The sequence below is a fragment of the Acartia tonsa genome, chromosome 11 (assembly GCF_053477335.1).
Source record: "Acartia tonsa isolate MP-2025a chromosome 11, ASM5347733v1, whole genome shotgun sequence".
NCBI lineage: Eukaryota > Metazoa > Arthropoda > Copepoda > Calanoida > Acartiidae > Acartia > Acartia tonsa.
In genome coordinates, this window is record NC_137270.1 from 43,155,885 (window position 1) to 43,183,864 (window position 27,980).

Sequence of the window (27,980 nt, forward strand, 5' to 3'; positions counted from 1 at the left end):
TGTTTGGACACTGTTAGTTTATCCCCAACGTTTTTAAGCCAATGGAATTTGAATTAAGATATGTACAAACATTTATTTTGTGTACAACAGAATTATTTTAGAGTTTTTTTAAAGTGCATTTTTGATTAGTTCCCATTCACACTTCTGTCATTGCAAGGATACAGGGTTACAACAAGGAATAATAAATCAAACTTTCTGTCTATAACCATACAGAAGGGGGATGTCAACGACTTAACATCCCTCATTAAAAATTACATTGAGCAGGCCAATGTTAACCTCCTTAAGAAATATATCCCTATGACAAAACCCTGTGACAAAAATAAATTGGTAATCGGGGAGGGCCCAGGGGATATATATTAGCACTAAACTGTCTGTTCATGACAGGATGTCTTTCTGTAGGTTTGTACCATAGGATCTCGCTAACCGTTAAACCGATAAGATTCTCCTTCACAGTGTAGCCTAATCTCATTGGTCATGGAAGGTTAATAGATATTTGGGTGGAGGGTACAACCACCATCATAGTAGAAATCATCCCCAAAAAATGACTTCCCCCAAAGTTTTTTTTCTCTTTCCTTTAAAAACTAAAGATAAAAGTGGAATGGTCAAAATCCCCCACTCCCCCCTTCAAATGCCCATAAAGACCACTAGGGGAGTAGCCACTAGTAGGTAATTAAATCAATTAAAATTATCTCTTGATTGGCCTCAATTGTATATTACATTTTGTAAGAGGCTGTGCAATAATTTTTATCAATTTAGAGCAATTTTACTTCAAGAGAACTTAGTTATGTTATTACTTTAATTTTCTTGTATGTTTTAACTTTTATAGTAAAGAAAATAGCCTTAAACCTGAGCATATTAAAATCCCAAGAAAATCCCATTCCAACATGACCATTTTTTTAGATCTATAAACAAAAAATATTATTTAATACCTATATTACCAATTTACCTGGATTCTCTGAGCATTGGTTTACCAACACTTGGCACCAGTTTAAAGGTTATAGTGTGTTCTGCTTCCTAGATAGATAGATAGATAGATAGATAGATAGATAGATAGATAGATAGATAGATAGATAGATAGATAGATAGATAGATAGATAGATGATAGATAGATAGATAGATAGATAGATAGATAGATAGATAGATAGATAGATAGATAGATAGATAGATAGATAGATAGATAGATAGATGATAGATGATAGATGATAGATGATAGATAGATAGATAGATAGATAGATAGATAGATAGATAGATAGATAGATAGATAGATAGATAGATAGATAGATAGATAGATAGATAGATAGATAGATAGATAGATAGATAGATAGATAGATACATAGATAGATAGATAGATAGATAGATAGATAGATAGATTGATAGATAGATAGATAGATAGATAGATAGATAGATAGATAGATAGATAGATAGATAGATAGATAGATAGATAGATAGATAGATATATAGATAGATAGATAGATAGATAGATAGATAGATAGATAGATAGATAGATAGATAGATAGATAGATAGATAGATAGATAGATAGATAGATAGATAGATAGATAGATAGATAGATAGATAGATAGATAGATAGATAGATAGATAGATAGATAGATAGATAGATAGATAGATAGATAGATATATAGATAGATAGATAGATAGATAGATAGATAGATAGATAGATAGATAGATAGATAGATAGATAGATAGATAGATAGATAGATAGATAGATAGATAGATAGATAGATAGATAGATAGATAGATAGATAGATAGATAGATAGATAGATAGATAGATAGATAGATAGATAGATAGATAGATAGATAGATAGATAGATAGATAGATAGATAGATAGATGATAGATAGATAGATAGATAGATAGATAGATAGATAGATAGATAGATAGATAGATAGATAGATAGATAGATAGATGATAGATGATAGATGATAGATGATAGATAGATAGATAGATAGATAGATAGATAGATAGATAGATATATAGATAGATAGATAGATAGATAGATAGATAGATAGATAGATAGATAGATAGATAGATAGATAGATAGATAGATAGATAGATAGATAGATAGATAGATAGATAGATAGATAGATAGATAGATAGATAGATAGATAGATAGATAGATAGATAGATAGATAGATAGATAGATAGATAGATAGATAGATAGATAGATAGATAGATAGATAGATAGATAGATAGATAGATAGATAGATAGATAGATAGATAGATAGATAGATAGATAGATAGATAGATAGATAGATAGATAGATAGATAGATAGATAGATAGATAGATAGATAGATAGATAGATAGATAGATAGATAGATAGATAGATAGATAGATAGATAGATAGATAGATAGATAGATAGATAGATAGATAGATAGATAGATAGATAGATAGATAGATAGATAAATAGATAGATAGATAGATAGATAGATAGATAGATAGATAGATAGATAGATAGATAGATAGATAGATAGATAGATAGATAGATAGATAGATAGATAGATAGATAGATAGATAGATAGATAGATAGATAGATAGATAGATAGATAGATAGATAGATAGATAGATAGATAGATAGATAGATAGATAGATAGATAGATAGATAGATAGATAGATAGATAGATAGATAATTAGATAGATAGATAGATAGATAGTTAGATACTTCTTCCTTCTCTCAAGTGCCTCTTTAGGCGTAGCCACTAGTAGAAAATAAAATACCAAGAAAACCTAAGTAATTTCAGGAATTTAATATTAAAAACTACAAGAAAGGGTAAACAAAATTAAACTTGAACATTAAAGAGAGTTTATTTTAGCTTTTATTCAACAAGAGCAATTATATCCTTGAGTAGCGCAGTAAATTAAAATAAGTATAAACACTAAACAGTATCTGTTTTATTTAGCAAAACAAACTGTTGTAATGAATTTAATATTACTTGCATCTTACACCTTCATTTTTATGTTTTTTTTTTCTTCAAAAAGTAGCGGGCTAAAAGACTTATCTCACTCATCTTCTCTCTTCCTACTGGATAAATGGACATAATATCCACATATATTTTACATCCATTATTTAGAGTTAGGATTAGCTGAAAAAAATCTTGCAATCAAAGGGTTGGTTTTATGTCGAATGACCCTCTAACAAATATCTATGGGGGATAGAGAAACACATTCGATTAAAATAACAAAGTAAAGATGTTCATCAAAAATGCATCAACAAACAAACGGATAGATAATGCTTATAATTATAGTTTCGCTTCGCTACTAAAAATGTAAAAAGAAAGTGTTAAAATGTTGTGAATACCAACGAGAAAAAAGTTGTTGAATTTAAAGCCTATTTTAAAGTTTTAAAATCCTTTTTTTTGCATTTAGAGCAAACTATCCCCACCCATTTTACAGACTGGTTAGTTCTTTCCACAAAGGGAAAGGGCATTAGAAAAAATAATCTATACTACAAATTTATCTACGTTCTCCTATTCATTGGCTTAAAGTTTTTGGGGACTTTTATTATATCTTGATAAGATTATAAAGACTGACATTTTCAAACTTTTCCAACAACAGTAAACAAAACAGTAAACTATCCTTATACTAAAGTAACAGGATGTTTGTGTGTCTGTGTGTTTTTACCGAAGGATCTCGCTAACTGTTGAACCGATCGGGTTCTCCTTAACAGGGTAGTTTCTCATAGGTCCCGGGGAGGTTTATAACTATTTTCTTGGGGGGTGGGACACCCCCAACCCCCCCAAAAATGAAAAATATCCCCCCCCCGAAAAAAAAAAATTTCACCCCCCGAAATATTTTTTTTACTTTTAAAATCTGAAATAAGAAATTGGGTTATCAAATTCGACTCCCCCTCCTCAAGGGCCCCTATAGGCCTCTAGGGGTGTATCCGCTAGTTATACATATAGAACTTGCTCCAACAGTGTGACAAATGAATTCCGCATTATTATGGGTAGGGGGATTATCAAAGGTAAAAATCTGTAATTATGACAAATTTTACATTCTTTCACAACACCTTTGTAATTTATACTGTAATCCAACATTCTAATAAACAGCCAATTGTCCCCTCTCTCCCTTTTTTGGTTTCTAATACTTAAATTGTTTTACAATAGATACAGATTACGTGGAAATATTGTTGTCGAATTAGGTAACTTATACATTTGAGCCGCATTTTGGTTAAGTTCGTTCATCCAGCAGAAGGGGAGGGATCGGTGTAAAGGGAATGCATAGGTGGTATCGTTTTTATAGCCATCTGTATTAGAGTATATAAAAATCTGGTGCAACATCCAAGTAAGAATATAAGTATTTGTTTTACCTTAAGAATTTTGAGAACATCGTTTGGAGTTTTCCCCTCAACATTGATATTATTCACTGCTACCACCTCGTCACCAACTGAGATTAATCCTAAAAAATAAAAGGGTTTGTTGTCTGGTGGATGTTACTTAACCTAATATCCTTAAGTGTTATAGTATCGCATCCCATTACAAGCGGATACTGATTTGAATTCTCTAGATGATCACTTAAAGTCGAAGGAGAATCCCACCCTTACGAAAAAAGGTAAATCTAAAATAATAAATTGAAACAAGAAAATAGTGGACCTAAAGGATCATTGCTTATTGTTCCTTTATAAATATTGTTAAATTATAAATAACTAGAGGCTTCGCCCCTATCCTCTATGGGGTTTGCCCTAAGAGGTTTAATCAACCTATTTTTGTGCTATTCAGATTTAAAAATAAAAAGTAAAAAAAACTTTTTTTTTTTTTTTTTGGGGGGGGGAAGGGTAGTCAAACGCCTCTTTTTGAATTTTAGTTTTAAAAAGAATTTTTTTTTGGGGGGGGGGTATTTTTTATTTATTGGGCGGGTTGGGGTGGCCCAGAAATAGCTTAAAACCATCACAGGACCAGTAGGTATATTCCCTGAAGATTAGAGCCCAATCAGTAATCGGTGGTTACTGAGATCTTAAGATTCAGACAGACAGACAAACGAATAGACAGACAGACAAGTCTTTGGCATGTTTATAAATGCTTTTTTGGAGGTGAAAAAATAACCTTTGCACATAAACAAATATCTAAGGTATTGGGGACTAATTTAACTATTCTAAAATGCCTAAAGCTGGGTTATTGGCGAAAGATATATCGAATTGCTTGACTAATAAGACTCTACTTTGAGTGAAGATTCTTATATGTTCCAAAAGAGATTTTTTGAATTAACAAAACAACTTTAAAAAAATAAGTATCAAGGATAGTTATAGAGATGCATCGCAACCTGGTGTAAAAATGTTATTATAAGAAAAATTGTTCTTCTTGATTAGACATTAATTGAAGCCTCATTTCCCTTCCATTAAAAGCTCGTTCTTCATACTTTTCTCGATAACTACAATAGTTTTTTTGATAAGCGAGCATTTCTATAATCCAAAATGTCCGTCTGTCAGTCTGGCTTTGGCAGGCTTTAGACTTTTTGATAATTGATATACAGGGTTGATAACAAGAAGCGCTAGCAGGTGTCATGTAAGACGTCATAAAAATATGTATAAATTGGAGGGATAAGAGGAGAAGAGTGAAAGGAAACCCCTAAAAAAAGATATGGAAAGAGAATTATTTTTATGACGTCACAAAACACACTTTACAGTGCTTCTGATAAAAAAGATTTTCTTTTATGTTACAGTCAGTCTATTTTGCCTACCTTAGCAATCAAATGCCTGACTTTACTTTACATTTTGTCCAATTAATTCATTTTTTTGTGATGCGCTACTTCTGAATGTTGTCATCCTTGCTTACTCCAGACTTTATTATTTTTGGATGAAGGAAAATATCCTCAGGTTAATAGGAAATTATCATTTTATTTTAGAAGTGTAGCTTTTAGCATATTTAGGGTTTGTCCATAAATGGATGAAATAAATAATAAGATTGAATACTAAACTAATTGTTTGATAGGCGGATAGACATTTATATATAGATATAGATATCATATAGAAAAGATAGCTTGATTGGTGTAAAGATATATTTCATATAAAAAGATTAATTAAGAACTGTAGATAAATACCTGTTCTATGTTTACAATTAAAATATAGATAGATAGACATGTTTATTTGTAGATTGATACAAAATTAGTAGATAGATAGATAGAAATATAGATTTATGGATAATTGCCTACCTGATCTATCTGCAGCTCCTCCATGCATCACTCTAGCGATTAGAATTCGTCCTGTGTGTTCTTCAGCCTACAAAGAATTTTTGAATTAGCATTGGGTGCCAATAGCTTTGTTTATATCCACAAATTAAGTTTAAAATAGCTGTCAAGTTACCAGTGTTTTATAGAAGCCCTTTTAAAAGTTAAAAGTATCATGTGAAAAAAAATTTAATAAAGAGAAATTTGTGATTATACTAAGACAAATGCTTTTTATAAAGTTAAGATATTTCAATTTGTAAAAGCTATAATCTTAAACATTGCAATGCAAATATTTTAATGATACATTGAAAAATTGTATTTATATAGCAGCTCTGGCAAAAAGTTCAGAGAAGTATGTGAAATAGAAAGATTTCAAAAGAAAATTTGTAAGTGTACTCAGTCAAATGCTCTTTGCAAGCCAATATATAAAGCTATAAACATAAACATTGCAATGCATATATTTCAATGAATCATTGAACAATTGAATATTATAACATTACAGCAGAAGGTGCAGATGTTATGTAAAAAAATATTTTAAAAATATTGTAGATGTAATCAGTCAAATGCTCTTTGCAAGTCAAGAAATTTAAATTTGCAAAGTCATAATTTTTAGAAAGATATTATTTTTAAATTATAAACTTTGCAATTCATTAAAAGGTAGGATTTAATACCTTTATAGTAGCCCCAACAATAGGTTCTGAGTTGTTGACACCAAGTGCATCCTGACTCTTGACTAGTTGAACAATCTTTATAGTTTCCTCATCCTCATCAACTTCTCTAGGCACACCTAAACAAAGTGTATCATATAGATATCTAATCAGGGATATAAAGGGATAAGACAATGGCCGATATTTGATTTACATCTACAATCATGATACACAAAGTTACCCCTTTTGTAGTTTGCAATTAGTGGTTGAAATGTTTGGACACCCAACTTAATTAACCAACCAAACAATATTTAATAAAAGTCCCTAAAGTTGTTGAGCCAAACGTTATTATAAAACTTTGGGGACTAGCGCATTAAACAGCCCAACTCCCCTCCATCACTGATATTCAATAGTTTTCCTCAACGCCTTTTTTTGCACAAAATAATTTTAGAAGCAAAGCATTTCTTCAATCAAACTGTGGTTCTGTGTGACTGATCCTAGTAAGAACCAGATATTTCAAATGTCAAAGGTGAAAGAAAGATTTAGAATATATAACTTGGAGTTTTTAATTGTGTTATTTTATCAAATTTTGCTATAAATGTAGCCAAAACAAATAAACGTTAATTAAAGTAGTTTATAAAAAAATAATTCGATTATTTTTTATATTCGAGTTTGTTTAATGCAATTATAATGCATCTTATCTGAAAAATAATTTATAATGTCTTTTACAATTATTACTGTAGATAAGAATTGTTAATTGTTCTATAACAGTAAATAGGAATGAAAACCAAAACTAATAATTTTGGCAAAGTATTGCATTAAAAGTTTTGAAAGTTCGCACTTTGAATCTGTGCAATTATAGAAGCACAGATAGATAGATAGATATTACAGACAGAAATACCGTAATACGGTTTTAAGATTCTGTTTATTTGATACAATTCACAAACTTGAAATAATAATCCTATTAATTTCAAACTTTGTACGATGATTTGGCAAACATTTGGCACTAATTTTAAAACATTGCAACAAAACCATTACAAGAAGTTAAGTTTTATTTTACAGCTTTTTAAATTTTTTTAGTTCTATATAGGTTTTAATGAGTAGTCATAGGGTTAGTGCAGTTATACAGATCTGTATTATGTTAGGTAGTTTATACAAGGTTTGGAAATTATGAAACCCTGACTTTTACATGTTAGGTAATTTACACTAGGTTTTAGTATACTGGGTAGAGGTTTTGTGAAATTATATAAGCCTGGATTTGCAAATCTAGGTAATTAGGTCTATACACACCGATATATGTGCATACGAAATGACATAATCATCCTATTTTATAAATGATTTAGGTTTTTTGTTTGGCCGTTAAGATCTCACAAACCATCCAATCGTTAGCAACAGTTTACTTGTGAGCTATTCTTTTATGGATCTTGTCACCCCTGTACTGTTTTTTAAGCCAATACAAAAATTTGGCTGTTTAATTATTTGTTTACTTTAGTGGAAACATTTTCCTCGATTTTACAATCCCATTAAATCTTTTTCCCGGCTGATTCTGGATTTAGATTTTAACCAACAATAATTTACAATTTGAAATATTATAATTTATTTCTTTCACTTTTGCATGTAGAAAAGCTAATTCATTAAAGATTAATTAATTAGACGTACAAACGTGTTTAAACAAACTAAGAATGACATTGTTCTAATCTTAATAGAAATCACCATTCTAAAAAAAACAGCATAAAAGGTAAATAAATGAGTTACCAATTTATGCTGCTAGAATTTCTAAATCATACCCAACTTTTACAGGAATCAGCTTTAAAATCTTGAAATCGATTAAAAAACGAAAATAAGCTTACTTTTTAATTTTGTAGCATAATCTCGTTTGGCCACTGTGTCATGAGTTTGAATCACTGCCTAGAAAAATAAATCATTAATAAAAAAAGAAAATAATTTTATATAAGAAAAAAATTGTAGTTTTTGATGTTAGACAAAAAGTTTTGGAATCGATACTGAAAGGGTGATTGTTTAATCTATAATACAAAGTAGAACGATGTCTGTCTGTCTGTCTTATTGTTTGTAGCAAAGGATCTTGCTAACCGCTGAACCGATTGGATTCTACTCTTCAGGAAATATACCTACTGGTCCTTTGGAGGTTTTAGGCTATTTTCTTGGGGGGTGGGACACGAAAAACAAATCTCCCCCCCCCATTTTTTTTTTGCTGAAGATTTCCTTGGTCCTTTTACAAATTTCGCCAAAATTTTTTTTTGATCACCTCTTGGGTCAAAGCCCCTAGAGGCTAGGGGCGAAGCCGCTAGTTGTATATAAATAAGGGGATGTATAGTATATAAATTTATCTTTCATTGTGTTATCCCTTAATATGAATAGACTTACCTGGACAAAAGGACTCTTCAACAAGGAATACAACTCTTTAACTTCATCATTCATAATTGCATATGGTCGTATATCTATTCAATTTATATCAAAAATATGATTTTTAAACACAACACGTATTCATAATGTGTCACTTTGCCCTACTCTATGGAAGGTTGGGATAATAAACTAGCCTAAAACCATTCCAAGACTTAAGTTTATAAATCGAATAGTATTTAAAGATCTATTAAAACAGAACCCAATTAGCTTAAAGGTTAGCAAGATTTTATTGAACAAACAAAAATCCTTACTTCTTTATTTCGCAGGATCTTACAGACAAATCGAATTAGAATTGCAAGGTATTCAGCGGGGAGGAGAGGGGACGTCCACCACCCAATATAGCCTAACCTAATCTGACCTAAAGTATTGGAAAAAGAAACAAAATTTAACCACATTCCTACTCTCCTTATTTTCATTTAAAAAATAAGAGAGGTATAGTTATTTTTGTCAAAAGTGTACTTGGAGCCATATATTTCTTTATCCTTTATGCCACAAAATGATACCCAGGAAAAAACTTAACACATAAAAAGTAGAATTATGGTATATAGCTCCCAAGGGCCATTAAAAAATGTTTTATTGTCTACGTTTACATAGAATTTATTTATATTTTATTACATATTAGTCTAGCATATTTCTTATACATTTATTTTACTGTTTTCATAAATAATCTTTTTATATGGGTAAAACTAGAAATCATAGATTTAAAAGATAATAATTTTAGTAGCGAAGCTACTCTATGACTTGAATTGTGAATTACTTGGCCTTTATTAGGGATAAACGACTGAAACTTTTGGGAAGATTCATCTTATCAATGAACCTCTTTGCTATGAAAGACTTTGTACATAAGCTCTTCTTTAATGCTCTGTGAGATATCATACATATTTCATAGGAAAGAAATTATGAAATCACTTGATCTAAATATCTATATTCTACACCGCTATCATACGGGTCTTTATTAATGCATAAGAATATACGTGGATATTATGACAGGGGAGAGATTGTTGCTAATTTAGATTGCTAACATGGACATCACTTATTGGTCAGTTCGTTCAGAGGATGGGATGGGGTAAATGGAGTAAAGGGTTGAGGTGTTCGTTATTTTAGCATGGTACAAGTTTCACTTTATTAGAGTACATGATAATCTGTTGTAAGATCAAAGTAATAATAAATCCATTCCTGATTTAGACCGCTGAATTTTCGGCTACAAAAGGCAGGGATTAATTTTTCTCCCATTTTCCTATCCCTTAATTCCCTGGCATGGGTAAACTTTGTTAATGAACCTAATTTAGTTTGATGTGATTAACTACATTACAGCATCAGGGATCTAAAGGGATAAGACAATGGCCGATAAATTGATGTACATCCCCAATGCATGATGATACACAAATTAGTGGTTGAAATATTTGGACACTCAACTTAATGAATCAACCAATCAAAATTCACTCAAGTCCTCCAAGTTGTAAAGCTAACGCATAATAAAGTTTTTATAAAACTTTGGGGACTAGTGAAATAAACAGCCCATTGTCCCCTTATCTCTCTAAACAGGGCTACACTGATAGGTCAATTAATATAGAATATACGTGAATATTATTGCAAGGGAACAATTGTCAACAATTTAGGTTGCTAATATGAAATTCATTTATTGGACAGTATGTTCATCCAGTAGGAGGGGAGGAGATGAGGTAAAGAGTAGTGGATTGGTTTATAGTTATTTTAGCCCGCTGCAAGTTTCGCATTTTGTATTACGAAAAGTTTTGACATACCTAAAAAAGATACAAAATGATAACGACAAACACATGTAATACTTAGAAATGAGCAATTTTCCAGAATATGAAAATGTCTAGAGTTTTGATTATATCTCCTATTCATATATCCTTGACACATTTCATACATTAATATATATAGTCCAGTCAGAGGATTAGACAATAAATCTACAAAGTCTAGATGAGCAATTGGACAAGCTTTATTTCAGGGGGTTAAAATGAGGGGTTTCAAAGGTTTAAGGTGGTAATCTATAGCTTTTTTATTTTGAGGGGGTAAAATGAGTAGTTTCAAAGGATTGAGGGTGTAATCTATTGTTGTTTTTTATTTTGAGGGTTTAGAATGAGGGGTGTCAAAGATTACACCCATGCTTGGACATCTATTAATTAGATCAAAAGAAACACAGTTTAAGAGCAATATGGTCACATTATTGGCTAAATATTTTACTCATTTTAGTAGAGCAGTTTTTTTTCATTTCATCAATAAAATAAGTCAGTAAGCTATGAAAAGTTGATTTTCTATGATAAAGATTTGTTTGTTTAATCTATATTGCCCAAGAATTGATTAAATTACACGTGATCATAAATAAAAATCTTCGTGTCTAATTGGCCATCTAAATTAGAAAATGTATTTCATAGACTAACGGTGACACAGATTAAGTTCTAAAGAGAATCATATTAATTTAAATTATGCAAAGTTTAAATAATCCAAATTAATTTTATTTACATGAATATCTAGTTTCTCTTTTAATGAATATAACAGCATAATAATATTTCCTTTACATTAGTACATACATATTTATGGTGTTTATTTTGTAAATTGATACTTAGACAGTAATTTTTAAGTTGCACAGCATTTAAATTGAATTTTTTGATTTGAAAAAAAAATTACAGTTTAAAAACAATTAACCAAACTTCAATAAAAGTACCCAAAGTTTTAGAGCCAACATGGTTAAAAAACTTTGTCTACCAGTTTATTATAAAGTTCATTATCCCCTCCCTTCCTGAGTTCAACCAACTAACAGTATCATCATTAAACTATCAGAGTTTCTAAAATACTTTTAACACTTGACCTAACAAAACATTATGCTATTAAATATGACAAAGTCGACTGTAATTAAGTTATACAAAGCTTTTTTTGAACCCGCCTAAGTCTGGACTTAATTAGAGTTATGTAATAAAGTTATTTTTGTTTCTATTTTTAGTTAAATCAAAACTCTATTAGTCTGTTTTATCATTAGTATTTCAGCTCATAGAGAGAGAGGGGACAATGGACTGTTTATTACACTAGTCTTATTATACTAGTCTTATTACACTAGTTTTATAATAACGTTTTCTTGTACGTTGCTTTAACAACTTTGGGGACTTTAGTTAAATTTAATTGGTTGGTTCATTAAGTTGAGTGTACACACGTTTGAACCAATAATTGTAATTTCCAGAATAGGTAGTTTTGTATGTCACCATTGGGGATATACATCAATTTATCGGCTATTGTCTTATTCCTTTAGATCCCAGTGTAGAGTAGCTACTCTATAATCATGGTTATATATTTTTGATATTTTCCTGTCAGAACGTCTTCACAGATTTCTTCGACATTTGAAACTGAGGGTCCTAAATAAAATATTTATATATATATGTAGATGTTCACATTAGGGAGGGAGGGGGCATTGGGCTGTAAATGTTACTGGTACCCAAAGTTTTATAAACATTTCTCTCATATGTTGGCTTTATAACTTTGAGTATTTTATAAAATCTTGATTGATTGGTTCAATCTAGCAAGGGAATTTAAGAAACAATGGCTGATAAGTGAAAATATAATTTACAAAGTACCCCTTCTGTGGATCTAAAATATTGATGGAAAAGTTTGGACACTCAATCAAGGACGTCCAAGGGAGGGGGGGGGGTAAAGGGGTGATTAACCCCGGGGGTAAATTTTTGGGGGGATAAAAAAATTTACCCCTGCCAACAGATTTCATGGGGGTAAATTACCCCTTCCGAGCAAATTTAACCCCAAGGGTAGAATTTTTTTTTTTTTTTTGGGGGGGGGGGAAATTTGCGGAGCGATTCGCGCGCCATTTTACCCCCCCCCCCCTCTTAAAAAAAATCACCCCCCCAAATAAAAAACCTTGAACGCCCCTGCCCTCAATAATGATTTATCTTAAGTTTTCTAACTAATTAAGCCCATGAATGAAAGAGCGTATTTAAACAAATTTGGGGACAATATCAATCTACAGTTCAAAGACATCTCCCTTCTGGGAGAAATACGTAGATTTGATTGATTATTTGATAATATTACTGCTTTATGGACGTACCAATGGACCGACCCTAATTGTAGAATTTCGCATTTACCAAAATTTTGTTAAGGTTAAAAGAAACTTACCTATTTCTGCATTGGTTAGAAGAATTGCATCATAAGATTTAACTAAGGCGTGGAGTTCTCTGGTATGTAACAATCTCCTAAAATTATAATATAGTAATAGGATGATTAATAGTATATCTTAATTTAACTAAGGAGTATAGTGCTCTGGTATGTAACAATCTCCTAAAATAAAATTATAGTAATGATTAATAGTATGTCTTAATTTAACTAAGAAGTATAGTGCTTTGGTATGTAACAATCTCCTAAAATTATAATATATTAATAGGATGATTAATTATATGTCTTAATTTAACTAAGAAGTATAGTGCTTTGGTATGTAACAATCTCCTAAAATTATAATATAGTTATAGGATGATTAATTGTATGTCTTGATTTAACTAAGGAGTATAATGCTCTGGTATGTAACAATCTCCTAAAATTATAATATAGTTATAGGATGATTAATTGTATGTCTTGATTTAACTAAGGAGTATAATGCTCTGGTATGTAACAATCTCCTAAAATTATAATATAGTAATAGGATGATTAATAGTATGTTTTAATTTAACTAAGGAGTATAGTTCTCTGGTATGTAACAATCTCCTAAAATTATAATATAGTAATAGGATGATTAATAGTATGTCTTAATTTAACTAAGGAGTATAGTGCTCTGGTATGTAACAATCTCCTAAGATTATAATATAGAAATAGGATGATTAATTGTATGTCTTAATTTAACTAAGGAGTATAGTTCTCTGGTATGTAACAATCTCCTAAAATTATAATATAGTAATAGGATGATTAATTGTATGTCTTTATTTAACTAAGGAGTATAGTTCTCTGGTATGTAACAATCTCCTAAAATTATAATATAGTAATAGGATGATTAATTGTATGTCTTAATTTAACTAAGGAGTATAGTGCTCTGGTATGTAACAATCTCCTAAAATTATAATATAGTTATAGGATGATTAATTGTATGTCTTAATTTAACTAAGTAGTATAGTTCTCTGGTATGTAACAATCTCCTAAAATTATAATATAGTTATAGGATGATTAATAGCATGTTTTAATTTAACTAAGGAGTATAGTTCTCTGGTATGTAACAATCTCCTAAAATTATAATATAGTTATAGGATGATTAATTGTATGTCTTAATTTAACTAAGGAGTATAGTGCTCTCGTATGTAACAATCTCCTAAAAATATAATATAGTTATAGGATGATTAATAGCATGTTTTAATTTAACTAAGGAGTATAGTGCTCTCGTATGTAACAATCTCCTAAAATTATAATATAGTAAGAGGAGGATTAATTGTATGTCTTAATTTAACTAAGTAGTATAGTTCTCTGGTATGTAACAATCTCCTAAAATTATAATATAGTTATAGGATGATTAATAGCATGTTTTAATTTAACTAAGGAGTATAGTTCTCTGGTATGTAACAATCTCCTAAAATTATAATATAGTTATAGGATGATTAATTGTATGTCTTAATTTAACTAAGGAGTATAGTGCTCTCGTATGTAACAATCTCCTAAAAATATAATATAGTTATAGGATGATTAATAGCATGTTTTAATTTAACTAAGGAGTATAGTGCTCTCGTATGTAACAATCTCCTAAAATTATAATATAGTAAGAGGAGGATTAATTGTATGTCTTAATTTAACTAAGTAGTATAGTTCTCTGGTATGTAACAATCTCCTAAAATTATAATATAGTTATAGGATGATTAATAGCATGTTTTAATTTAACTAAGGAGTATAGTTCTCTGGTATGTAACAATCTCCTAAAATTATAATATAGTTATAGGATGATTAATTGTATGTCTTAATTTAACTAAGGAGTATAGTGCTCTGGTATGTAACAATCTCCTAAAATTATAATATAGTAATGGGATGATTAACTGTATGTCTTGATTTAACTAAGGAGTATAGTGCTCTGGTATGTAACAATCTCCTAAAATTAAATTATAGTAATGATTAATAGTATGTCTTATTTTAACTAAGGAGTATAGTGCTCTGGTATGTAACAATCTCCTAAAATTAAATTATAGTTATAGGATGATTAATTGTATGTCTTATTTTAACTAAGGAGTATAGTGCTCTGGTATGTAACAATCTCCTAAAATTATAATATAGTAATAGGATGATTAACTGTATGTCTTAATTTAACTAAGGAGTATAGTGCTCTGGTATGTAACAATCTCCTAAAATTAAATTATAGTTATAGGATGATTAATTGTATGTCTTATTTTAACTAAGGAGTATAGTGCTCTGGTATGTAACAATCTCCTAAAATTATAATATAGTAATGGGATGATTAACTGTATGTCTTAATTTAACTAAGGAGTGTAGTGCTCTGGTATGTAACAATCTCCTAAAATTATAATATAGTTATAGGATGATTAATTGTATGTCTTAATTTAACTAAGGCGTGGAGTTCTCTGTTATGTAACAATCTCCTAAAATCATAATATAGTTATAATTAATAGTATGTCTTAATTTAACTAAGGAGTATAGTTCTCTGGTATGTAACAATCTCCTAAAATTATAATATAGTAATAGGATGATTAATTGTATGGCTTAATTTAACTAAGGAGTACAGTTCTCTGGTATGTAACAATCTCCTAAAATTATAATATAGTTATAGGATGATTAATTATATGTCTTAATTTAACTAAGGAGTATAGTGCTCTCGTATGTAACAATCTCCTAAAATTATAATATAGTTATAGGATGATTAATTGTATGTCTTAATTTAACTAAGGAGTATAGTGCTCTGGTATGTAACAATCTCCTAAAATTATAATATAGTAATAAGATGAAAAATTGTATGTCTTAATTTAACTAAGGAGTATAGTGCTCTGGTATGTAACAATCTCCTAAAATTATAATATAGTTATAAGATGAAAAATTGTATGTCTTAATTTAACTAAGGCGTGGAGTTCTCTGGTATGTAACAATCTCCTAAAATTATAATATAGTAATGATTGATAGTATGTCTTAATTTAACTAAGGAGTATAGTGCTCTGGTATGTAACAATCTCCTAAAATTATAATATAGTAATAGGATGATTAACTGTATGTCTTAATTTAACTAAGGAGTATAGTTCTCTGGTATGTAACAATCTCCTAAAATTATAATATAGTAATAAGATGAAAAATTGTATGTCTTAATTTAACTAAGGAGTATAGTGCTCTGGTATGTAACAATCTCCTAAAATTATAATATAGTAATAAGATGAAAAATTGTATGTCTTAATTTAACTAAGGCGTGGAGTTCTCTGGTATGTAACAATCTCCTAAAATTATAATATAGTAATGATTGATAGTATGTCTTAATTTAACTAAGGAGTATAGTGCTCTGGTATGTAACAATCTCCTAAAATTATAATATAGTAATGGGATGATTAATTGTATGTCTTAATTTAACTTTCTTCTCATTCATTCTTAATTTCGGTCCTTGGACAAATGCAGGAGTAATAAACGTCGGAGTGCCAAACTTTGGAGTGGACTCTTCCTATTTTAAACCAGCTTATAAGTTTTTTAACCCATGCAGGGCCCTTATTTGTATATTCATATCTTAACCTAACCTAACCTGTACATATAGAAATACGTGATCAACCTAACATTTCAGACACTCCTACGTTTGTCCACTCAGACGTTTGTCACTCCTACGTTTGTCCTGGAACCTTAATTTTCAGATTCAGAGTATGATATTAATTATTCATAGATGTGATCAAACCTTGCCTGGCCTAACCTTTTAACATCAAGTTAAAATTACAAGAAAATAAACTTTGATTTTCAAAAAAAGGAATATTGGAAAATAGAATAAAGAATATCATGCATCTTAGGAACTAAGACAATGAGCGATAAACTGTTCTACACCCTAACTATATCCTTTTAAAGATTATAATTTTTGATGGAAAAGTTTGGACATGGCTAAGTTGTACTAGCCAATCAAGATATTTTATGGTTTTAACACAGACTGAAAGTTTGTTTTCAGAAAGCTAACAGAGTTGCCTACGTTCTAGACTACGTTATGACGGGACCTATTACCTATGAGGCTAAACTAATCCTCGTAAAGCCTAACCTAGCCTAACACGATTTTAATTATACTCTTTATCTATATATCAAATATATCTAAGATATAATAACCTATGTACTTTTAAGACCTCTCAGATAAAAACCTTAATACATATTATAGAACTTATATTCTTTATTTATCGCACCTTAAACGTTGTGTAAATAGCATTCTTATACCATGAATAGCATTCTTATACCAGCAGTATTTGTCAAGTCTGGAATAATAAACTTTTCTTCAAAATAAATAAACAAAAGTTGGGACAAAAATTTCTTGAATTTTAGAGATAGTAAGCCAATTAAGTAAAGAAGACAATTAGACAGCTAAATGAAATGTTTTAAGTCATTGAAAGTTCAAAATTATATATCATCTTGTTCTAATTATTTTCATATTTGGTATATAAGGAAAGTGTCATGTGTGACGTCATTAAAAAATACGTCTAAGTCCATCTCATTTTAAGAGTTTCCTTTCCCACTTTTCCTCTCATACTTTCTTTTAAGACTTATTTTATGACGTCACAAATGACACCATACCCTCATATTTGTTATTTTTAGTCAATTTGACATAATCAAGGTGTTTGATATGACGATAATTAATATTTTCTGTATAAAGGAAAGAAGTGTTCTTTAAAATGAGGTTAGCCACTGAACCGATTGTGTTATTACTTTTAAGTTTGTTGACATAGGTTCGGGATAGGTTTTAAGCTATCTTATTACAGTTTTGTGATGGTTTTAGACTATTTTTATGCGTTTTACCACCCCTTTTGAATACAGATATAAACAAAGGAATATACTTAGAAGCACTTTATAGTGCCTACAAAAAATGACCAATGATAGGCAAATACACAGACTAAATTACCAATGGCAGGCCAGTATACATTTTCATTGACCAATGGTAGTAGGCCAGTATGACGTCGCTTTTTATAGGCACTATACAAAGCTTCTATACTAGTCTTTGAACTTCGATAAGATATCCCACATCATCCTAAACTTTAAAGTAAATATGAATAAAGTCTGTCTTACCTCAAAATCAGAAATAAAGTTGTAAGTAAAATTTAATCAAAGATTTAATGAAATTTTAGCCAACGAATAAAAAAACGCGCTTATAAAAGTCCAATGTCCCCCTTATCCAACAAGATATTGTTAGTTTCTTATGTTTGGTTATATTTATAGAAAATAACATATTTTAAAACTTGCTGACTTATTTCTTTTTCCTGTATATTATATATGTTGTATGTAAACTTTAGGTGATAAATCTCAAACCTAAATTTTTGTACTTTTTAAGTAAAGCATTTTTATAATGAGAGTGTATACGTCCCTTAACACTTTTTCGTTATTTTAGGCATGTTAGAATTGTCCTCTCAGTTTCAAACTTTGGATGATGATTTGTGTAACAATAGGGTAGCTACTATATAAATGTTACCAGGAAGTCTGTATGTCCCACCCTTTAAATAGCTCTTTGTATGATAAAATTATCCTAATCATCTGTTTTTTTTTAACAATGATTCCCAGGACAACAAAGTATAATTTTTAAGCGTAGCATATAAAAGAATAAGATTGAAATTCCCAATTGCATATTTATAATTAATTCGGAAAATACAAAAAAAAAGGTTTTATTAGTTTATTTGTTGTCAAATTTCGTTTGACGAAAAATTCTATTAAAAGTATGAAACTTGTTGTCAGATTTTGTTCTTTTAAGTTGTGTTGTATTATACCGAGGGAAGCAAGGGACATTGGACTTATAATTATACTGTTCCACAAAGTTTATAAAAAAACTCTGAAATCTTTAGGAACTAGCTGTAGAAACTAGCAGTAAATACATTTATTCACAAATGATTTTAATCTACAGAAGGGGTAATTCACAACATATTTAGAGGTGTGTATCATTTTACTGTCCATAGTCTTATCAATAAATCTAAAGATATAGATGTTTAACCAGTCAACTACCTGGATCGCCTGTTGGACACTTTTTCCGACTACTAGCAAATAGTTTTGTGATCTTTTATAGCAACTTGGTTGTGTTAATTTTTCCGACGCTATTGGTTGATTATCAAAAACCCAATCGAAAGTCGTCACATGGTCTACGGGTTATTTAACCCCTTCCCCCTCTATTATTTTACTCTAATGTCTTATCCCTGAAGATCCCTGTGTTAATACTAAACTTCTTGAGTATTTAAAGCTATTGTTGACAGATTGTTTACTAATTAAAAGGACTCTCATATTCTTTGTTAAGTTTTCCTAAATTTTAAAATTACTGATTAAAAGTTCCGGAAAAATGTGACTTTTCAACAAAAGGGGCGTTGCGTGGGGTACCAGCGACTAAAGGCCTAATAACTCTTCTGGCAACAAAACAAGAATTAATCCTATACGTTTGCCATAAAAAAACTTCTTGTTTTAAAGTTAAACTATCACTCCAAACTTTTCAATTAATATACATATATTCTTAAATAATAAGCTAAAAGAGTTTTATTAATTTTAAGTTTTTATATAATATTCTAAACCCTTTTTTAAAGTAGTAAGGTTGTTTTGTCTTAATCATAAAAAAATTCAATAGCTACCGAACCGATCTAGTTTTAGGAATTCTTCACAGATGTCTTAGGATGGTTATAGGTTTTTATTTTATTTTTAGACTTAACTTTGAATTCTTTTAGGTCATTTTCAATCTTAGCAACTGAGCAACTAAGTTGTAATGTTTTTCTGTCAGTAGCTTAAGATTTCGATAACTAATAAGCCGATTAAGTTCTCCATTTTGGGGAGATTCACATGGGTCTTGGGATTTTTTTTATGCTATCTTAATTGTAGATTTTAGTCTTTGTATGGTTTTAAAATGTTTTTTTCCCTACTCTTTCCTACCCCATCCAATAAATTTTCCCATGATCCTAACGTGAAGCTTTTAGTAAATCTTATAGTATTGTTTATTCTGTACTGTACCATTCTAAAAAAATTGCTTCATTTCTAGATTAATAGTGTTGGCTTAAAAGTGTATACACTGCTAGTTTGTTCTTAAATAAAGATACAAAATTGTTTTAAAAACATTGAAATTTATTTTTGATAAGGGACCACTGTACATTTATTTTGTCCGTATTCCTATTAATTATTTTTGAATGCTTTGCTACTTATGGATGTTACCATCCTGGTTGAAACAATCATTTTTTCTTTGAACAAGATTGGATTATCTAGAACTAATTTATTTTCAACAAATAAGTACTTTTAACAAGTAATTGTTTTATAATTATCTTGAAAAAAAATCAATGAAAATAAATTCCTTTAATTTTATATTGAGACACATGCTTATTTTAGATACTAGCGGCTGCGCCCTAGCGTCTAGGGACTATATATTCAATGGTATATGAAAGAGCAGAAAAATAGCCCCAAACCCTACCCAGCTTATTCACCAAAACAAAATAGCCCAAACCATCCTGGATCCTATAGGAAGTTTCACTGTTAAGGAAAACCATATTGGTTCAGCGGTTAGCGAGATCCTTCGCTACAGACAAAAAAAACTTACTACTTTATATAATAGGATTTGTAAAACTTCAACTTTGTAGCTTGAATAGAAGCTAAGATAATAAAGTCTTCCCTGGAAATACTAAATGACTCTAAAAGCTCAACTTACAGATCGACGGACAAAACAATTTATAGAATGAATGCAAAACTTTTATCTTTCTATTTCAAATCAATAGCGGCTTCTCTCCTAGCCTCTAGAGGCTTTGCCCCAAGCGGTAAGCGAGATCTGTCACTACAAACATACACATACAGACAGACATCCTGCTAAATTCATAACAACAATGGATGTAGAATATACGTGGATATTACGACAGGGGGAAAATTGTCGTCATTTTAGCCTGCTATTTCACCTGTCATTTATTGGTCGAAACGTTCATCCAGCAGGGTGGGAGGGGTGGGGGTAAGGGAAATTGATATTTCAGCCCACTACATGTTTCAATTTATTAGAAAACTTGAAAATCTATTGTAAGTTCCAAGTGTTATGTTGATAGAATAACAGCAGAGCAAAGTAATTGTTACCTGGATGCTGCGCAAAATGGTACAAAAAAATTGACGTCATATGATAAAATAACCAATGAGAGGCGAGTATATATTTTACCATTGGTCAATTACAATGTATACTGGCCTCTCATTGGACAACTTTATAGTATGACGTCATTTTTTTGTACCATTTTGCGAAGCATCTATTACCTGAGAAAAATATAATCTTCTTCGTCATCTGCTTGTAGGCTGGGCAGCGAGGGGGATACCTAGTAAATAGATAGATATTGTAATGGGTAGAAATTTCGTAAGGATAGATTTTTCGTCAAAATCTATTCATATTAATTCCAATAATATGCTACGCAAATCTCTCACAAAAATAATACCATCAATCATAGATATACTTTCAAGGACATTAAGGGGATAAAACAATTTATGGTAAATTAATGTTTGTAGACTCGGCAGCGAGGGAGATACCTAGTAAACATATTATTATTATTACATTGATGGCGATTCCTAGAAGGATAAGCCAAATAAGCAATTGCTTAAAGATGTACGTATAAGTATGAAAGAATGACAATTAGGGACGTCCAAGCTTTTTTTAGGGGGTGTTAAAATGAGGGGATACAGAGACTTGAGGGGAATCATCTAGTGTATTTTAAAAATATAGAGTTCTAAAATTTGAGGGGTGTAAACCCATTTACACCCCCCCCCCCACCCTTGGACTTCTATGACGCGCGTCATTCCATTCCGTTTTAAAATTACTTTGTAAGTAGATTTTTTTTGGCTTCAAAAATAAATATTTTTAAAAGCAAAACTCTTATATAATTAGGATCGTTCCATTCGTCCGTCCGTAACGGATAGCTTTTTTCGTTATTTTAAGCATATTAGAATTGTTCTATCGATTTCAAAGTTTGCATAGTGATTCCTGTAGTAGTTGGTACGATTTAGAAAGCGTAGCAACTCTATAATCGTTACTAGAATGTCTGTACGTCCATTTTAAACATGTTGATTTTAACTGTTTTAATAACAATTTGGATTTTTGGAGTACTGATTCCTTCAAGTAATAAAATGGCAGTATGCTCTTAGACAGTATTCTTTATTTAACAAGTTTTGCAACAAATTTAGGAATAATTTTGACAAAACTTATATTTTTTTTGCATATTCAGTTCTGACACTCTACAAGAGCTAATGCTCGTCTGTCATACCGTTTCAGAGCTTCGCTTTTATGGATGTTACCATCCTTGTTTAATAAAAACTAATTATTCGCTTCGAAATTCATGGATGTTGTAATTCTTATATAATTCTAATCCATTTAATTTTCTTTTTATATATTGAATGTACATAAACTAAGTTGAAAGAAGTCATATTTCAAACATTAAAAATATAATTAGATATTCATAATCAAGTCGTATATTCAAACTTGACAAAACTACCTTTTTTCCCATGAGTTAATAACAAAAATAAGTTTTGTCATTATCCAAAGGAATAATATTATTCTTATTGAAGGAAAGCTACTTTATAAATAACTTTTTCTGTCCGTCCACCTGTCTATCTGTACTGCAATATAGGAAACAAAATTAAACATTAAGGATTAAATTCTTTGTTAAATCCAATGTATTATGTTCATCTTTTGTTTTGTTCGTCGCATCAATTTTTTTTTAATGCTATGGGAGTAAATGTGATTTCTCAAGATAGATGGCACAAATTGTTTTGTAAATATTCTTATTACTATTAGCATCTTCTCTAAAACTCACTCTATCCGCCTGTACATGAAAAATGCTACAATGAAGTCTGATGTAAATGCATTCTATATTTTACTTATAAATTTTGATTCTTGATATTAATGAGCACAAGTTCATAACTTACTTGTCAGTCAGTTCGTTTTGCTCAATTTTTTTAACAATCCGAAGCTTATGTAAACAAGAATGACAACATCCATAAAAGCGAAGCACTGAAACGGTAGGACAAACGGACATTAACAATTGTATAGTGTTAGAACTTAATTATCATAATATAAATTTATAAGAGTCAAAGCAAAATTGTAAGTAAATTTGTTGTAAAACTGCTTGATACAGGATAATTTTTATGGACTTACTTACATTTTTAGGGCTTGATTATAGAGTTGCTTCGCTTATTACATTATACTTTGTTGTCCCAGGAATCAATATACCAAAAATCAGATCAATCCGATGATTTGATAACATAAAAATTTGTTGTTAAAAAAGTAAAAAAATCAACATGTTTAAAATGGACGTACGGACATTTTGGTAATGATTATAGAGTTGCTACGCTTCATAAATCGTACCTAACTACTAAAGGAATCACCATGCAAAATTTGAAATCGATAGGACAATTCTAACATGCCTAAATTAACGGAAAAAGCTATCCGTTACGGACGTACGGACGGACGAACGGACGGACGTACGGACGTACGGACGGACCGACCCTAATTATAGAAAAGCTTCGCTTTTAAAAATTGCGATTCTGACCAGGAATTATGTTATGTGTCTATTGAAAAGTCAAATATATTACATTTTCAAACAAATTTATTCTCTTTCATCTTTTTTTTCCTCGCTTAGTTTATTACTTTAGTTTAATGTTTCCAAAAAGTTGAAAATTTAAATATGTGTATAATGGAAGAATTTAATTTAGAAACAAAATATACTTTCTTATACATTTCTTGCTCTCAGCATCTTGGGGAGGGAGGGGAGTGCAGAAAATAGCCCAAAACCACTCCTAAAGCTTTCGTGAAAAGTACCTCAATCAGACCAGTAATTTTCGAGATCCTTAGCTTCAGACAAAAACCATTAATACTGATATTATAGGCTATCCAAATAAAAAAGTAATACGGATTTTTTTGTGTAAAGCTTAAGCTTTCTACCCCCTTTACCCAATCTCCTCTCCTCCTACTGGAATGACCAATAAATGAGCAGTTTAAATTGACGACAAATTTTTCCTTGTCAATATATTTACGTATATCCTATATCCATTGGACAGGTATAATGTGTAAACCTGAAGGCTCCTTTCATCCAATCACTTAGGCAAACATGAATATCAATTTATTCTCACCCAAACAGGGAAAGGAGAATGGATAATAAATTTACATTCAAACACTCTCACTCCGAAAATGAAATGGGTATGAAGAAGTTTCTTATAGGTAAGCAAGAAACGATTATTCTCATAGTAGCGAGGCTGTTAGAAAGGATAAATGAATGAGAGTGTGGAAGACAGTTGTGAGAGAAAGAGACAAAGAGAGAGAGAAGGAGAGAGAGAAAGAGAGAGAGAGAGATAGACAGACAGATAAAGATAGATAGATAGATAGAGAGAGATAGATAGAGATAGATAGATATCATGGCATAATTTTAGCCAATTACAAGTTTCACTTTATTATAGTGCGTGATAATCTGGTGTAAGATCCAAGTAATAAAAAATCCAATAATAGAAAGAAAGATTATGCAGAGATTTATTCAACATCCATTATCCCCTCCCTCCCTGATTTATATTCGAATCTCAAGTGGTTTTACATTTTGCATAATTCCATATTTTTCAAAGAAATGTTTCTTTGGGAATTTCAAATTCGAACTTTAAGGGTTATCCAGGTACTAGTAGCACTTAACTCTACAATTATCTGTATGTTCTAATGTCACAATTTAAAAGTACTTTATTAATATTACATATATTTCCTTGATTTTATACTAACGTTTTCTTTTTGCTGGCTTTGCAGCTTTGTTTTTTATTGAATTTCGATTAGTTAATTCGTTAAGTCGAGTGTCCAAATATTTCAACCCCTTATTGTAACACAGATAGGGTAAAATTTTGTAGCATTAGATCCCGGGAAGTAACTCTATGTTTGTTTGTTAATCTGATTTGCTGCGTTTCGCTTGTATGAATGTTGTCCTGCTTGTTTTAATATGGGTATACTATGGGCATGGTATGTGGAAAATCTGCATTTAATGCATCCAACAGTAGTGGTAAAACATTACATCCGCTTAAAATCTTTCTTCATATTGTCAAAAGATAATCCCTCCCTTTTTTACCGTATCTATTTCATGGCATCATTTAAGCTCCCTCTATTTTTATATCCGCGGAAAGCTGTTTAAAATATGATGCGAGAAATAACTATTAATGCTCTAGAATTTTTATAATGAAGGTACTTTTAATCTTTTGGATAAAATAAAACACATTTTGACGGAAACTATGTTACATTACATCCAGTAGAGTACTATATGCATGCTACTGCTTTACTCAATGAAAGGGTAATTAAGATTCCAATATTGTACACTTGCATTTTACAAATAGTTTCGCAAGGTTTATTAACATAAATGTAAAATACAAAGAGATTCTTTAAATCAAATCGTTATAAAATTTTTAGAAGCCATATTTTAATGTTTTTCTTTAGCCTTGTACTTTTAAAACTTGGTGTACATAATTGAACAACTTGTTATCCAGCTTTATGCCCACCACTGCATTACTCAGTCCATATGATACAGCCATTTAAATATGCAGGAATAAAGGGGACATTGGGCTGTTTGTTTCACTAGTCCCCAAAGTCTTGTAATAATGTTTGCCTAGGAACTTTTATTGAATTTTGGTTGGTTGGTTCATCTAGTGTTGAGTGACCAAACATTTCAACCACTAATTGTAAATTGGGGATGTTCATCAATTTACCAGCCATTGTCTTATTCCTTTAGATCCTTTAATAATATGTCAGTTAAAATAAGTCATTTTAAAAAAGAATTGTATTGTTTGTGTGAATATTACTGCATAATTATAAATGAAGGTGAATGAGAGGTATTAAAGGGTTGTAGATTAATTTAATTGAATAATGATTCTTCACCTGTATGAGCAACGAAATAGTTATTTCTCGCATCGTATTATAAACGGCTTTCCGCGGATATAGAATGTACAATTATAAGATTAAAACCAGTTTTTTAGCACCGAGGTGCCGGAGGCACGGGGTAAAAAAACTGGTTTTAATCTTATGATTGTACATTTTTATATTCGTAGAAAGCTGGATATAATTCGGTGCTAGACATAGTTTTTTCGTATGGATGAGAACCGGTTCCTATCCACCGGATTCGAATGAATACGAGAAAACAAATTTACAGTTTTTTTATGGAAAAAGTTTTGTCCCAAAGCATAAGCATTCCAAAACTTTTTTATACAAACTCAACTCCTTATTTCTTTTCTATAATTAGGGTCGGTCCGTCCGTCCGTCAGTCCGTACGTTCGTCACAGAGAGTTAGCTCTTTTCGTTAATTTAAACAGGTTAGAATTGTCCTATCGATTCCAAACTTTGCATGATGATTCCTATAGTAGTTAGGTAAAATTTAGAAAGCGTAGCAACTCTATAAACAATGCCAGAATGTCCGTACGTCCATTTTAAACATGTCGATTTTTAACTTTTTTGACAACAAATTTTTGTATGTTAAAATCATCCGATTCTTCTGATTTTTGAAAACTGATTCCTATTACAACAAGGTACAATGTTATAAGCGAAGCATCTCTATAAACAAGTCCCAAAAATGTAAGTATGTCTTTAAACAGTATCATCTATTTATGCAGTTTTGCAACAAATTTTCTTAAAATATTGTTTGTTCTGATGAATTAATATTCTGCTAATTCAGTTCTGACAATCTACAAGTGTTAATGTTCGTTTGCCCTTCCATTTCAGAGCTTCGCTTTTATGGATGTTGTCATCCTTGTTTTAATATTGTTCTTTCTATACAACAAACATTCTAAACAAATCAGAATAATTGTGTAAAATTCAGGAATCTAAAGGGATAAGACAAAGGCCCATAAATTGATCTACATCTCCACTGATGATACACAAAATACCCCATGGGAAGATTAAAATCATTAGTGGTTGAAACGTTTAAACACTCAACTTAATGAAACAACCAATCAAAATCCACTTTTAAGTTACAAAGCCACACAAATAAGAAACGTTATTATAAAACTTTAGAGACTAGTGTAATAAACAGCATATTGCCCCCCCTATCTCTGGGTAAAATAAGCTTCTTCATTTAGGTAATGCCGCCAAAGCATTACCGATGGACCGATTAAGCCGTGTGGACAGGTAGACGTACAGACAGACACAAGTATATGACATGTTAAAATGAGAGAGCTTTGCTATTAAAGTTTTAAAAAAAATAAACAGTTCTATATAAACACTTCAAAGCAAAATGCATATATTACATATCTATTTCTTTCCATTCAAGACCATATTATATTTTGTGTTTGTTTGTTCTGTTAAGTTTTAATTAGATTCTTGTTTTTTTTTTTAAATATGCATATAATATCTGATTTATATAGGGACTTTTTAATTAATTTTCTGTTTATTAAGTATTGACACTCTACAAGTGTCCATGTTCGTTTGTTCTACCTTATAATTTTAAGGCTTCGCTTTTATATTGTCATCCTTGTTTATATTTTATTATCTCACGAATCCATAGAAGCAGCTTATAGAGTGCCTATAAATAATGACATTATACTAGCCTACCATTGGTCAATTAAGATATATACTATATA

General features: G+C 30.4%; 1 protein-coding gene across 1 annotated transcript in view; it reads right to left on the reverse strand.

Moving 5' to 3' along the window:
* The window catches only part of metro (membrane palmitoylated protein 7-like protein metro), a 59,414-nt gene that overhangs the window by 28,585 nt on the left and 2,849 nt on the right, over positions 1 to 27,980 (reverse strand). Inside the window, exons 3-11 of the mRNA XM_080175915.1 lie at positions 21,657 to 21,715; positions 13,392 to 13,468; positions 12,569 to 12,622; positions 9,213 to 9,286; positions 8,678 to 8,735; positions 6,852 to 6,967; positions 6,166 to 6,232; positions 4,328 to 4,416; positions 947 to 1,014 (exon numbers count right to left, since the gene is read on the reverse strand). Coding sequence (XP_080032041.1) covers positions 947 to 1,014; positions 4,328 to 4,416; positions 6,166 to 6,232; positions 6,852 to 6,967; positions 8,678 to 8,735; positions 9,213 to 9,286; positions 12,569 to 12,622; positions 13,392 to 13,468; positions 21,657 to 21,715 — 662 coding nt within the window. The remainder of the gene's footprint in view (positions 1 to 946; positions 1,015 to 4,327; positions 4,417 to 6,165; positions 6,233 to 6,851; positions 6,968 to 8,677; positions 8,736 to 9,212; positions 9,287 to 12,568; positions 12,623 to 13,391; positions 13,469 to 21,656; positions 21,716 to 27,980) is intronic.